Source organism: Ammospiza nelsoni, chromosome 1 (genome assembly GCF_027579445.1).
Source record: "Ammospiza nelsoni isolate bAmmNel1 chromosome 1, bAmmNel1.pri, whole genome shotgun sequence".
Taxonomy (NCBI): domain Eukaryota; kingdom Metazoa; phylum Chordata; class Aves; order Passeriformes; family Passerellidae; genus Ammospiza; species Ammospiza nelsoni.
In genome coordinates, this window is record NC_080633.1 from 29,055,842 (window position 1) to 29,072,003 (window position 16,162).

Consider the following 16,162-nt stretch of genomic DNA (forward strand, 5'->3'; position numbering starts at 1 on the left):
AAACGAGGAGTAGGAGCCATCAGGCTCCTCATGGCACAAGCCCAGGTTGGGCAGACATCAGCAAACCCTGGTAGACATGAGGACAGTTTCCACCTCAGACATTGCTGCACAGCACAACCTCAGAGCCTCACATGCCACAGATTTTAAGCTATTACTTTATTTCTCATTAACAGCTTCCAGGTCTCGCCCATGTTTTATTCATTTTCCAGCCAGGGCTACAGCAAGGCTTTTACTCACCTCAGCAGGACCACAAGAAGTTTCCTTCCTTCTGGACAGAGAGAAAACAGAATGCTTTCAGACCTGATGGAGCTGGAGACAAGCAGCAATTAGCTGGCAACAGGCTGACACGTTCTTCACCGCTCTTGCATAAAACATTGAGCTGTGCTCCTCTGGCCCACCTCAGCTTTCTAAATTTATTTATTTATTTTCAGGCTAACCACTTAGTAGCCTGACAAACTGCTGTTTTGCAAAGGCAAATTTTCTTTTTCTTTTTCAGGGTATCAAAGAAAAAGATTAAGTTCTGGAAAGTCCTTTACCTCCTTTTGACAATCCTTCAGCTCCTCTTTGCTTGCAAGTCCTTCTCCCTTCCCCTGAAGGGCCCGGTAGTCTTGTTTACTTCAGCCCAAATTTCTCAGGGTCCTTCTGCATTCAAAGCAAGGAAATACTGCTTTACTCCTTCAGCCATAAATGGAAGAGCTCTTTGGGTAAAGGTAATTAACCCATTTATCTGGCTCATTGCTGCTCATTAGCCGTGAGTGCCTTCATCTGGCCTCCCAGGTAACCATTTCTGTGGATGCCACTGCACCATGCTTCACTTTGAGCATCTGTTTTTTCGTTCCATAGCAGAGGTCTCTCTGATCTTCTTCTACTTCTACGTCTAGAGATCTAGAGATAATTCTTCCTGGTTTTTTGTTTGTTTGTTTGTTTGTTTGTTTTTTTTTTCCATTTTGTAGCCATTCTCCCTAGTCACTCCTACAGAAAGGTGAGGGACACCTCTTGGAAGTGTCTGCTTCCCAGAAAGTCTTGGTCTTGCTATGATCTGCCTCAAAGTTACAAGCCTCAGAAGCCATTTGGGGTTAAAGGCAGTAACTTGTACAATACCACTAGTACCCTAAATCACTAATAATCACTAAAATGCTGTAATCTTGGCAAACAAAGAGTAAACTAAAGATTTTAAAAAATAAAAAAGGTATTTTTCTGCCTTTCATACCATAGCTAACTATATTCTTTTTTACAATGATATTCTGGAACATGCTGAAATCTGTAACTTTATTTGCCTTAAATAATTTTGGAAATTAGTAGTCATTGTTGCGATGTACATGCAATCCTAGAGAAGATTAAGATAAGAGTGAGCAAATGTACCTACAAGTACTGGAAACAGTAATTCTCTATTGTCTCTGCAAGAAATTATTCCACTTCTTTTTAACAGGAACTCATGTGAAATGAGAGAGACTCTAAACAGTATCAGAAGTTGAAGTTTTTCCCTGAGACATCATGTTCTTCTGTCAGCACGTTGCCCAGTTAACACACAATGATCAAAGATTTGCAATTCTAGTGTCACGTTTAATGCCTATATATTTTAATTGTCACTTACATTGCAAATGTCACTAATGAAGCCTTAAGGAATGCCTCATTGTATGAGTAGGTTTGCAGATACCCTCTTCAGTCAACCTAAGAACAGTGCTTCTATTTCAGCTGTATGTAGATAAATGCACATACTCTTTGTTTCACTTCTTACACCGATGAATAATTTCACATTAGTTCTGTGCATACTGAAGTGAAGAAAAGAATCTTCACTTTTTCAGTTCTCTTTCATTACACCAACCATTTTCTTTTCTTACTATGTTTTATGTACTCTTAAGTTTTTCTCTTCACCACCAATACTTTCACCCTGAGAATGGTTTTAAGTTATTAGAGGCCATGCTAAAAAATCCCCCAACAACTAAGATTAATAGAAAGACAACCTCTGCTATGGAAACTGTTAATTCAGTATAATGGCTGCTCTGTTGCAATTTGTAACAGCGAGAATTTATATTCACTGACCAGCAGATCTGATTTACTGTTTATATGTCTATTCAGAATTGAATATAATTGTATAATCCTGATGGCATGGACTCCTCTATCCCTCTTTATATAAAAAAAGTGTGTTGTGACCAACTTGCTATCACAGACTGACACATTTAAAATTGCATACATTATTTAGTAATAGCTTATGTATAATTTTATTTGTTTTCAGAGTTACAATGTTCATGAGATAATCATAGAGAACACATTATATATTATTGTTAAACACATTTTTGCCACAAAAAGTTGAGAGCATTGGTAGAAAATCCTATGTCAAGTTATGTGAAAATATTTATCACCTGTAACCATAATTTCATAAAACCAATATACACTTAACATAATATTATATCAGCAAATTCCTTCTTTTTGTAAATAACCTTTGCTCTATACTTATGCATGTTTGTAGTTCAGTGCATCAAATGCTTCTGTGTGTGTGTGTGTCTGCAATGCACAGGAAAAATACTAGTTTACTCCTATGGTAACTGTAAATGTCAACACCACTGGACCCAAGAATGGTGAATACAAGATCTTAATTTTAGCGAATAATCACCTTCATATTTTTCTACCTAATGCTGAACAAAACATTAATTGGCATTTACCTCCTAATGTTTACAGAACATAGACTGTATATTTCAAAGACATAATCCTTACCAACTATATACTGACTTTTATTTTAATGTCTATTATATAAATTAGGACTCTGTTGAATTCTTATACTGAGAAACAAATGATAGTAACTTTATTTAAATACATGCACAGTACCGTGCACTACAGCATGACGAAGTATTATTTTTAAAATGGATGAATGAATCAATAGAAAAATAGATTTAATAAATAATTAACATTTTAAAGTCTGGATAAAAACGGGAAATCATGCATTACAAGCAAAATTTTATTTTTTCCTTGTTTTTTATGAAATCTCCGAGAACTTAAGACATGCAGAGCTGAGAAGCAGCTCACTCTGAACAAAGAACAATGTAAAGACTGCACAAAAAGTTTTGTTTGAGATTGTTTATATGCAAGACTGAAAAAATTTGCCATTCTTCGACTTCCCTTCAACATTAGACAGTGCTGTGCAAACCTCAGACAAATCCCTGTATTATGATTTCTAAGCTGTTAGGAAGTCTCTCAGAGAGCTAAGAAAGTTAAAACCTGAGCAACTGCCTCACCAAAATTTATGATAAGAAATGTCTGGATTTCAGAGAGCAAACTACAAAATGGTAATAGACAACAGGTCATAATTTCCTTGAGAGATTAACTTAGGGGATGAGTAATTATGGATAGCATAAATTTATAAATTATTATGACAGGAAAAGATATGTTTAATTTTCTAATATTTAGAGTTTGTATCTATGTCTCAATATTTAGCATATGTTACTATGTCAATCAACTCATGAAACAATGAAAAGGGAATATTTACTTGAAATTAATTTAATGTTTTTCCCTACCCAAACATTTGTCTGGACATTGACAATGCAATCAAAAGAACTGTAAATTTTCAGAAGTGAATCTACTCCAGTGAGTTTGATTAATTATGCATTAACCCATTTCTCTGAAGCATCCTTCACTAAATCTTTGGTGGGAAATGCACTTTAATTAGGCATGAGCTTTGGTTATTTGTGTGCATATGCACTATGCTATTGGTCTATGTGGAGAATGATTTAAAGTTTGCCATGTTACAGAGATGTATTGCTCATGAAAATAATTCTAGGCTTTCAACAAACACTGATGGCTAGTTTTGCAATTATTATTATCTTCACTCAGCACGATCTTAGTCCCATAGTTTTTGCTCAAACTTTCATCAACTTTTAATCTTAACAAAAGCTTACTCTAACTTACACAAGGACAATCATGATCATTAATACTGTGCATATTGTTAGATGTTTTCAGCAGGTACAGTTACACATGTACATAGGAGTTATCAGAATAACTTACAGGATTTTAATACTTAGTTGAATAAAAATATTCTCAGGGTAGAAAGAAATGATAAACTAAAAATAATGGCTAAGGAGACTTGCAATGATTCTACTCTGAAACAGGTCAGACTGACTATTCATCTAAAGATGTTTGATTGAAGAGATATTATTGAACTTATGGCATATGGTTATTGTAGTAGAAAAAGCTGAAACAGAAAAGAGAGAAAATCAAATTATCCATGACATTCTCTTCCCGTATTCCATGGCAGAATAAGACCACAGATAAGTAAATGGTAATGCATGCAACAAAAAATATGCTGTATCACTGTATGTAAACATCTGCTTTCATCATGCAAAATGCCTACAAAACTGTGACAACATCTTTTTCTAGTAGCATAGTTTTACATCAGCTCAGCTACAGAACAGTTAAACCAAAATCCAAGATTTTGCAAATAGAAGATATTCTAAAATTCTTGAAAGATTTCCAGCATAAATATTCCAAAGCCCAAAAAAGCTAATTGGTTTTTTGTTGTTGTTGTTTGTTTTTTTTTAACTAAACTACATAGGCTTATTCCTTGCTGTGGTTCCTTGTTCTTTTGATGATAGAAGAGAAAAGACCAGTTTTTGGAGGTGGTCCCATCAACATGGGGGCTTGGTTCTTGTGAGTAATTTTTATCTGGGGAAGAAAGAAGAAAAACAGAGTTATCCCTTGAGCTAGTTCAGTTCCAACTATCTGAGATGCCTGATTTATCTTTATACATAACTTCCAGACCTGCATTGTTTAATCCAAGCTGAAAGGAAAATACCTGTTTGGTTTTTTTATGAATGATGTTCCATACTCAGTAGATCAATCTATGTGTAATAGTTTTTCTGCAAATAGTTTAAATTATTTGCAAAAAAATATTAATAAACACATGCAATAAAATACATGCCAATATACAATCTTACTTTTTGACTGTGGGATTTATTGCTGGCTGTTGAGGAAGAATTTAAAAGTTGGAAAGAACATACATGCTGACAGACCAAGCTGTTGCCTATTATTAAGATATAAGCTATGTATTTACATGCTTTATTTATACATCTAATCAAGCTGTACTCTTTTACCACAGGACAGTACTTAATTTCAAAACAGCCATGGTGAACAAAAGTATAAAGTTAATACACATGAAAAAGTTCAAAAATATGAACTAGCATTCTAATTTGTTAATTAATTGTTAATAGAAAAGACTCAAATATTGAAAAGACTATTTAAAACACTTTGTAATACTGCTCTAAAGCCACCCGTTTTGATTTCTTTGATATAGAACTACGAATCACCTTAAATGAGACAACCTTAAAGTAGATTATGTCTGCAATTTTCTCTAATTCAAGTCTAAATTAGAGAAGACATTTTATGAATGTATGCTATGCTCAAAGCTAATTGAAAGCAATTATCAAAGTGGCATTTTGTCTGTGACTTTAAGATACATTGTAAGATAATAAATGATTCTCATTATGTAATAAAAAGGTCACATCTTGCCTTTGGGCTAGTGACGTTAGGAGTTTTTCAAAAGCAATCCGAGACATTTTCTTTAGTGAACTACGACTAATACAAGAACCATCACTTATTAAATATCAGTTGTCACCTGCATAGTACCCACATCAGAGATGGGTATCTGTTTCAAAAAGAAACACCACCTCATTAAAAACTGGAAAAATATATCTCTTAAAGTGCATACCTGACATTTTCAAGCTAAAATGAATATCCTTCACTTGTCATTCACTAATAGTAAATGAAACAAAAAATGTATGTCACGTGGAGAGGCTCATTAAAATATAGATCAGGACATTTCTTGGGGTGGAAATTTACTTTACAATGTAAGAAGACAGAAACATAAAAATCTCAAAAGACTCTGTGTCTTGGTTTAACTCTATTAGAGCCTTTACTTTACTCTCCAAATGCTCATTTTCATGCCACCTTAGTTCATTAACTTCAAATTTCACGTGGGACCTCTTTTTGTCAACACTATTCATTAGTATCGAATATAGCATATGGGGGGTTCTTGGCAATTTAGATTGCTTTCACATGGATAATAACTCTGGCTTTCAAAGACTGGCACCAATATATTTTCTCGCAATAAATTCTGCTTCAGGCATCACTTGGAAGCCAAATCTGTACTTGGGGTAAGCTGGCATTATTCCATTGATGTCAGTACCAGCTGATGATCTGGTCCTGGAAAATTGCCTATTTTTGTAACTTCCACATGCTTCATAAGACGTATTTTGGGGATCAGGAGCAGTGATGATATCAACCTGATCCTGAGGATCATGACATGAAGTAACCTACAGCTGGTGTGAGTGAATTTTTCAAGTCATAAAGGGTAAAATCTTGCTTATTGCAAGACTTGGCCATGATGTGGCAGTAGGAATGCCTTTAAGTTTCCTTTCTGAGGTAAAACAGTAATTCCATCCTAAAGTGAATAAAAGAGCAAAGCTCAAAAGACGGCTTTAGTAGGAAGGGGTGAGTAATCCTTAGACCCTGTACAGATTGCGTGTCGGGTTGGGGCTGTTCAATGCTCCTCAGGATGAATGCAATTACATACTGAGTAAATGTTTATCATTTGTAATGTTCTTTCTTGGCTTGAGCCATCTGTTTCAGAGACCACAACCTCTTCAGTGTGTTGCTTCCTATCAGCTGAGATCAGCTAACATGCCTGAACATGATTAACCACTACCATGCATGGGGATGAGTCCTATATGACTCTCTCCAAGACACATTTTCAACTGTTATAAATAGGCACAATTCCAATAGTGTAAAATATTTCACATTCTGAAAATGCCACAATAAAGTGTAAATTTAAAGTATATTTTTTCATTTAGTCATGGTCGTGTCTATTAACATTGCATTGGTTAACAATGATAAACATCAATTCCTCACTTTCCTGCCCTACAAAATTAAATAAATTGAAACATCTTATTTTTGGCTGATGCAAAAAGATCAGTATGTTTCTGAACCATTGCAGTACTGTGCCTGAAGAACGCTAATTTTGTCTTTCTCAATACTCTCAGGCACTGCATTTCTGCCCTGGTCTCTCACTTCTGCTTCTGTTCTCATACTGGCAGCACTGCCAGAGCTGGAGCTGTGAGTTTGGGTGACAAGTGACAGTGCTCACTTCAAGATGGGAATAAGCACTGAGGATCTCAGACAGAGAAACAGTGTTGTAGGTCAAAGTAGGACCTAACATTGAAAGTGCTCTATGGGAGGACAAAAAGAGAGCAAGAGAGAGAAAGAGAGACATCTTTACTTAGAAGCAACAGAGACTTTGTTAAGTCAAAAATTCCTACTTACAGCTCTATAGAGATTCTCTGTGTGTGTACAGGGAAGTGTCTAAAGACTAAAATTTACCTTTCAGTTTCTCTTCCATTCATAAAGCATCTTCATGTCTTTTTTAGTAGAAACAGAATCATAAAAGTTTTAAAAAAAGACCCTTCTTTAAAATTTTTAATGTTTCCTAGATTTACCTGTGAATTACATATACACATGCACATGAGGAAAAGAGATAGCACAGACAAAAATCCAGAAAGCTAAAATCTAACCTAATGTATTTTTAGGAGTTGATAATATATACTTATAGAAATTACTACGCAATTCTGGAAAACAATTTTTGAGGTCACTTACTCAATTTATTGAAAATAGTAATAACTTGAGGGTAATATAAAGAACATTTTAAACATAAATTGAGTGCCTGAACTGCTGCTGGAAGGAAAGCAAAACAAAACCAAACAAACACACAACCACCCCAAAAAATCCTAGCCAACCAAAAAAACACCCTCAAAACAACAATTCCCCCCAAACAAACATCAACAAAAACCCCCAAAAAATCAACAAAAACCAAACAAAAAAAACCTCACAACAAAAACCCAAACCTGACCCAAACAAAAAAAACACCAACAAACAAACAAAAATCCCCAAACAAACAAGAAATTATTTTACATACTTGGCATAAATTTATATTTAAAAACAGACACAATCAGAAAATAATAGAATTCCACTTTGGGGGTAAGTCTGTAGCCACCTGAATTGCTAGGATACCATGGATTTTTTTTTGTAAGCCTGCTCCACAACGTTCTAGGCTAAACTTAAAGTGCTGAAGCTAATGACAAACCTCTTATTCACTAACAGAAGCCAAGATTTTATCCCATGAGAGTTGGTATATATAGTAAATATTTATCTAGCAGAAAAATCTTGCATTTGCAGAAATTACCTTTCTAGTATTAGAAAGTAGGTCCAATGATTGCATTCATGGCAATAAACACCAGGTCAAATTGAAAGATCATAATTCTCAAAAGAAGAGATGATAATATCTCCCTATATGTCATAGAAAATTTTGTGATAAGCCTGAATTTTTGATACTAAAAATACTTCAAAATGCATAAACCAGGCCTTTACTTGTTTTAGGAGCAGGTTAGAGTTTCAAAATTGCCTTGAAGCCACATGAATATCCACTAAATGAAATGCAGTGAGCATAAAAAATTTTAGCATGATAACACTATCTTTTAGGTCAGTCAGTTTTACTTTCATGTTCCTTTTTCTGCAGTATATGCTAGTTACCTTTATGCTTCAAAGAATGCCTAAACATTTACTATGTAATATTTCAGAAGACATCGTGCTATAAATGCAGAGTCTAAAGTATTGCACTAGCTGACAATAGGAAACTGGAAACAGAGCTAATCAGCTCTGCTTATAAAATTTCAATTAAGGTTAAATAACTTATTACTGTATTTTAAAGACAGGGGGAAACACTGCCAGAAAAAAAACCAGCCTTATCCAACTGGATCTTTTAGTTTATGGTCACTTTTTTACATGTTCTCAGCAGGGTTTAGATGTTGGTTGTTTTTAGTGTAAGTAAGTGGGTTTTCTCACAGTCTAGATACCCAAATGCTGCTCCTCTTACAGGAAATGGAGGGATGCAACTCCTCTATACCACAGGAGTGCCAAATAATTTTATCTTCCTTAGGTGATCAAGAGTGTATGGGGAATCATGTTACAAATCAGAGTGATAGAATGTAGGCACTGCTGAGAAAAATTAAACTGTGACTTGCATCATGTGGCATTTCGGGCAAAATCTCTCAGATCTAGACTAGTTGTTTTAAAAGCGTTATGCAACACATCTTAAATAAATTTCTAAACAATATTATTGTGCAAGGTGCAATCAAATCTAATCAGTTTGGCATTAATTAAGCTCTAATAATATACTCTAGTCTCTCTCCTAAGTAGTGTGATCCGTTTCCCCTTCACACAGGTAGATTGGAAAACATTACGGTGTCATCATAATTTTTAAACATACTGAGAAAATGACAGAGCTGCAAAATTAAAATAAATGATTAATGGCATTTTTTTCATGTTTTGTACTAATAGGTATCACTGAGGTTTTAAATTAATAGAGCTGTCAGCTCAGGGTTGTTACAGATCCAGTGCAGAACTAAAATGGAAATTATGTATTCCACAGATACCTAAAGATGACACTCTGGAATATTTTAAATTTTAATTAGTAGGTGCAATTGTTTTTCCCCCTCCTCCCTAAAACCACTGCAAATTAATTGGCAATTAGTCACAACTAATTCTTTTCTTAACAATCTGAACTGGAAAGAAAGGTGTACTACATGCTAGAGTATTTGTCTGGGGTGCAGAAAGCACACATGCAGTAAATTGCTTTGTCAATTACAAAAACTACTGTTGTGAAATTAAGAAAAAATATGCATACATAAACAAAAATAATTAAATTAAACAGCAGTGTACCTGTGACCACAAAAAATAATGCCCAGCTGCAAAATAAAATGTTAAAAACTCAATAAATCAATCTGGCCTTGGAACAGAATGCACACTGCTGCTCAAAAGGGAAAAAAAGTGCAGCATTTTTGTATAACATCAAAAATCTTCTCTACTGATTTCCATTTTTGGGTTAACTATGTGGCAATTGGCGAACATTCTATTGAAATCAGCCACCATAGCTAGGACCCAGCACCTGTTTGCTCTAAAGTGGCAGGTGCAGTAGGTCAAATTCTCTCATTATAAAGACCTGATAAGAAAATACTGCTACAACCAGAGACATGGAAAAAAGATACTTTACAGACTAAGTCTAGAATACAGCTGCAGCTGCTTCATGTGATGTGTGAGGTAGTGGAGACAATGAATCTCTATAAAAGAAATCTGTAACTCTTTTAGTTTTCTCACTTTGCTCTGGCACACAGTGATTATCAATAAAAGCTTGGTTTGGTTTGAGTTCTTGTTTCTCTCTTCATTTAACTACAAGACAGTAGGATCCCTGGGCCCTGGCTCATCACCTCTCTACGGACCAAAGGAAAATCTGGAGAGAAACCACTCATTCAAAACTGATTTTTAAGGTACATTCAAATGACAGTGTTTTGAAATGCTAATTTTGTGTAACATTATTCCATTACTTAGTCAAACTATCAGTAAACAATCAGGAAACAATTCTGAAAATACTGTGTCTCAGATACCTGTGAAACTGTGTTTTTGGCAATCCATTAGATTAGCTCTGAATATGGGTTTTTATTTTTGTTTCTTTATTTAAGCAATATTCTTGCATCTTCTATAGACATTTCTTTCTTCTACTTTTAATCTAGTGTTTCTAGAAGCTTGACACTCTTTCAGATATCATGCCAAGCAAGTCAGGAATAGATGAAAGAACATAAATTGCAGTTATTTCTAATTAGGATGGAACATTGCTATAGATTTTTTCAAAACATTGCTAATAATTTATGTAGCTAAATTGAAAGATTACTTTTCTTAAAAAAAAACCCTGATGGCTAAAGCTAGAAGTTTATTGAATTAACTTGAGAGTCTTTGAAGTTTCATTACTATTAATGACCTGTTTGGAGATCAGGTGAAGCCATAGATATCTTTCATGTTGCTATATTTGTCTGGGAGAGCTCTGATAGAATTTCTTCCTCAGCTAATCAGACAAGATGTTTAACATAATATTAACATTATCATCTTTCCTTCTCCCAAAGAGTCTTCTATAAAAAAAAAAAAACAAAACAGTGAAAACAATACAATTTGATGCTCAGATGCTTCATCGTATACCAGAGCAGACTGACTTTGTTAGACACTGCATTCTGCATGTGTTCAACATACTGAATAATTCTGGATGACAGATTTTTACACCAAGCCACTCACACTTTTAAGAATGCACAAAACCTACATGAGTGTGTACCTGCTCTCCTGTATGGATGATAGGTGCATAAGCAATGTATCATAAAAGATTTTAAAAGAAACACACAACTATTTGTTTACTCCTAAAATTGACCACAGAAAGGAAAAATCATAGATCACAGCTTCTGGAGAACCACTGCATTATCTACCACATTCCACAGTATTTTCTCAGAGCTCACAGCATCATTTTGGAGGAGCATGGCCTCCAAATGCATGAGAAAGAACAGGGTCAGCAACTCATGCTGTTTGTGTGAAACTTTTCTCCCAGTCAGAAAGGAGAAGCCACAAAGAGAAACATGCTGGTTCCTTCCACAGGAAGTAAACTTCCAAGCCTGCACGTGCAGGCTGTATCCTATACACAACAGGGATTTGAGGCCAAACTTGTTTTCCTGAATAGGCATAATAGAAAAGCAGGAGAATTTTGATCAGGTTGAACTTAATTTCTTGAAAAATCATTTGGAAAATACTCTCATTTATATCAAAACCTGAAGCAATGCAGAAAAGTACTTTTGAGCTTAAGTACTTGCAAGCTGGGCAAGAGTTGATTCAACTCATGCTGATTCTATGAACTTCTTTCTCACTTAGTCTCTTTATATTTATATTATAGTCTCTATAATATTTATAGGTCAGTTCTTAACACTACTGAAATTCCTAAGATACCAAAAAAGTGTGTTATTTCAACTTCATAAAAGATAGTTGAAGGGGGAAAGATAGCAGGTTTTGTTTTTTGCTGTTTGTTTTTTTTTAACAATAGCTTTCTTGCTGGAACACAAAAGAATCAAAAACCTGAGGCTCAGCTGCCGTGTCTCACTGATGTGTGCAACCTAACAAGGTGCAGACTTCTCTCTCCTAAAACTAGTGAGATGGTATATCCAAACACAGCTTTTTTCCTTCAAACAACATCGCTAGTAAACTAATAAGTGCCTTGCCTCAGCATCCTAATGCGAGAAGAGGTAGCCTGGGAATGTCTCCCCTTGTCTCTGCACAAGGCAGGAATGTAAGCATCTTTATATACAGGCCTTGATTTCTGATAATGACTAGAGAAAGAAACTTCCTAAGAGGCAAAAGGAAAGGAAAGCCAAACTATCACAAGTGTCTAGGGAACTTCATAGAGAATTGCTTATCTGGCCATGATGATTTTTTTTTCTCATTTAAAAATGTGTCACTATACATTTGATTTCATTTTGGGAGAGAATGACAGTTTTTTCTCTAAAAAAAGACAAACCTAATGATTTTTATATTGGCCTCCTTATTAGTTTTCTGAAATTTGAGCCCTTGCTGGCTCAAATGACTGATTACATAGCTGACTAAGCCTAAAGAATGATTTTGATTTTCTGGGGGTTTTGTACAGACTCTGGTTTGGATACACATTACAGGTATCACCCTGGTATTTACATGATCAAGCACGCTTTGGCTTCCAAACAAAGATCACTCTGAAGCACAAACAAACTCAGATATCAAATCTTGATTAAATCTATGTCTAAGGACATAGGTGGGTATTATCTTACTATTATTTAAGGAAGAATTCCTAGCCACTTTGCAGAGAACTTAAAGAAAAACCTCTACCGTAGTTAGAATTAGTGGGGAGGAAAGAGGTTTGACCATACATGTTTTTTACTTAGTAGGATGTAGGAAACAGAGTGTGGTACATTATACAAAGATGCAAGGAGCTATTACACTAAATCTGAAGTTCCTCAGCAGAAAAAAACCCCACAAAAATGAATAAAATAACAAAAATTAATATTTCTATATCTTAATTCATGGAAGTGCATTGGTATAGCAAATAGTTAATGTGTTTTTTCCTCAAAGACTAAACAAGTACATTCAACAGCATGGTTTTCTTACACAGCACCAAGTATATTTTTAAAACAATGGTATAGCAAAAAGAATAGGTTCCTCAGAAGAGTATATGCCATTTCTATCCCCTTTAAAACTGGACAGCAGTAATTGTCAATAGTAATTTACTGTTTCCCTCAGGGCAGTAATTGAAATGTAAGAATTGTCTTTTTTCCCAGGTTTGTTCTCAATTGCACAGGCAGCTTCTGCTAGCATTATCAATCAGATAACAGGGATTCTGCACAGACCCCTGCAGCATCAGGACAGGAAAAAAAAAAAGCACATGTTATTGCCAGCAACCTTCCGTAAGTTCTCTTCTGTAATCTGGCAACTGAAAAATTCCATGTCTTTTTCCTGAACAAGTAACTGCTGGGTTCAGTACTGTTGCTCTGCACTGAGCCATCATTGTAGAATAGGTAAAGATAACGGTATGTCTTAACTCCAAAAGGTTTTCTGCAACAAATCTCATAAAACCCCCACTGTTCTGCTTTCACACAGTGTGTGTTTCTATGGTTCTCCTCACATTGCAGAATCTGAGCACTTCCCTAGAGAATGAGAACTCAGCATCCTTCCCACTGTTCAGTTGTACTCTATGGTGGATCTGGTAAACATGAACTATCACAACCCTCTTCTGCCATCCTAACCCACATATTGTCAGTTGCACAACTATTGGCACCTTCCTGAACATTATCCCTTTTATTTTTTGTGTAACTTTTAATTCTACCAGAGCCATAAAGCTCATGAAAGGATTTCAGTACCCTTTCTTTGAAAATTGCTCCCATTTGTAGTGGGATTTCTTCCTTGTTACAATACTATTTTGTCATATTTATAAGCTGAAGGCTATAGCAATTCATCTACTTAAAAGTACAGGTCCTCTTTAGATAACCAAAATTAGTAGAAATTAATAAGAAAACATATTAATACAATACACAGGACAGTAAAGAACTTTGATTTCATCAGCCTCCTCTCTGAAGGCCTGGTTAGCCTCTATGATTTATTGGAGAGATATGAAAACAGAGAGTTCTTACAGATACACCTTTTCTTGCATTGTCTCTAAAGAGTCACTCAAAGAACCTTCTCTGAGAAAGTTCTTATCCTAGCCTAGGCTATCCTAACCTATGCAGATTGATGTTTGTATGCCCTCACTTCCTATGTGTGGGTACTGAAACAAGAAACTAATTAATTTCCTTTATTTACCCCTTAAACTGTAAGGACTTAAAAAAACATTAGTCCTATTGTATAATTGAAGCAGAACAGTTAAGACTTCAGCTTTAATTAAAACTTTCTTGATATGAACTCTCAAAAACACAAAAGAAAAGCTTTCTAAATTTTTTAGACTAACATTAGTTACTCTCTGCATTTTAGCATCAAAACAAAGACTGAATTTTCCTCAGCAATAGAGAGACAAAATCTGATACACCATCATAAATAAATGGCCATATTAGGTAAAGGGATACTGAGACTGCACTCTTCAAGTATTTTCCAAACTTCTGAAATAGATGTCTTTTTATTCCACTCTAACCTGGGTTTGAATTCAGAATGACGAATAGAAAACGCAGGGAGTACTGAAGTATATAAAAACAGTTGAAGATGTTATTCAAGAAAACTGAGTTAATACTGATGAAAACAAATGTCTTCTAAACATAAGAGAAATATTTCTACCATTGCAAAAAAGAGGAAGAAAAATAATCAGTTGCAGTTACCGTGCAAGGAGTTTGCATCCAAGGTTCTCCATCTATCTGCATAGGCAGAGACTTGCTGGTCCTAAAGGTACAAATTTCATAATATAAGAAAAAGGAACTAGAAAAATTGATAAGTGTATTTATTGAAAAGGCACACACGTGATGGCATACAGATATAACCCTGATTCACCCTAAACTCCTTTGGAATTTCCAGTACAATTCAATATGCTTACAAATGTAACATAGTCAACTTAAAAAGCTTAGTCTGATTTTCAACATACAAAGCAAAAACATGGCAAATACTAATGTATCTTGCTAGTAATACACTACTCTTTCATGGAAGAAGAGTCTGTAATTTGTGAAATAATGAGTGAATGACACAATAACAATAATAGTATTTTATATATATATACTATGTATATTATTCTACTATAAAGCAAATGAGAAATAAATTTTAGGTCTACCATCACTTACTACAGTCACAGTGTCTGAGTTAGACAGAACACTCACAGAGAATGAAGTTTGCACTATATTCAGAGTGTTTAACATGCCATGTTATAAATTTAAATTGTTAGCAAAGGGGCACTGATTTCAACAGAAAGATACAGACATTATTCCCTCTCCAGTTCTGGGTGTCACATTTAAGAAAAGTGTAGCAAAATGAGAACAGAAAAAAAAAATTACTACATTTATGGTCTTTTCCAACCCTGTGTTTTTGTGTAATAACAGTTTGCATACGAGACTATTAGAAATAGCGTGGAGTGGATAAATCTAATAATGGAAAAATTAGTGACTCATGTTGGTCAATGGAAATTCTGGCTTGGATGTTTTTTGAAAACAAACTAACATTACAAGGAATTATCCCCTATCAGCTATGGCCATAAATGAAGGAAGATTTTTTAATGACCTCTCAGTTTATAGTTCAGCAAGGGTTCCTACTTATTTTTTTTATTGTTGCTCTTCTGTTTTAGGCACATAATTGCAGAGCTTATGGGTTTAATAAATTTTGGAAAATTCTTACTGAGGAATTCTCGACTGAAAAAGAGAGGGTCAATTCCTTTTCAGTCCTTATTTAATCCAAAAGATAGAATAATTACTTTTTCCTTGTGTTCTAATTCAAGCTTACTCTATTGTGAATGTTTTTATCTTAGAAATGATAAAACACAATGAAATTAGAGTACTCCACCATCATCGGCTCACACACACCAACAGATTCAATAACAGTGGCTTGTCAGAATTCGGTAAATAACAAATAAATTAAAAACAGAGCACTTTGACTTCCACAGATCAAAAAGTGCTTTACAATTACTAATTACACACTAATATTCCCTGGTGTGGTATGCATTATAAATGGGTTAAAATGTGACAAAGTAATGCTAAATTACTTTTGGCTTGAAATTGCATGGAGTATATGTCAACAATAAACCCCAAGATGTTCATGCCTTACT

The 16,162-nt window shown here is 34.7% G+C and overlaps 1 protein-coding gene across 4 annotated transcripts in view; it reads right to left on the bottom strand.

Moving 5' to 3' along the window:
• Positions 1–2,195: 2,195 nt before the first annotated feature.
• DGKB (diacylglycerol kinase beta) overlaps positions 2,196–16,162 on the bottom strand; it is a 329,266-nt gene continuing 315,299 nt past the window's right edge. For all 4 annotated transcript variants that reach the window (XM_059473663.1, XM_059473647.1, XM_059473654.1 and 1 more), the window contains 2 exons: positions 14,736–14,796; positions 2,196–4,656 (listed from right to left, as the gene is read on the bottom strand). In XM_059473663.1, the coding sequence (XP_059329646.1) occupies positions 4,549–4,656; positions 14,736–14,796 (169 nt within the window). In that variant the 3' untranslated portion in view covers positions 2,196–4,548. The remainder of the gene's footprint in view (positions 4,657–14,735; positions 14,797–16,162) is intronic.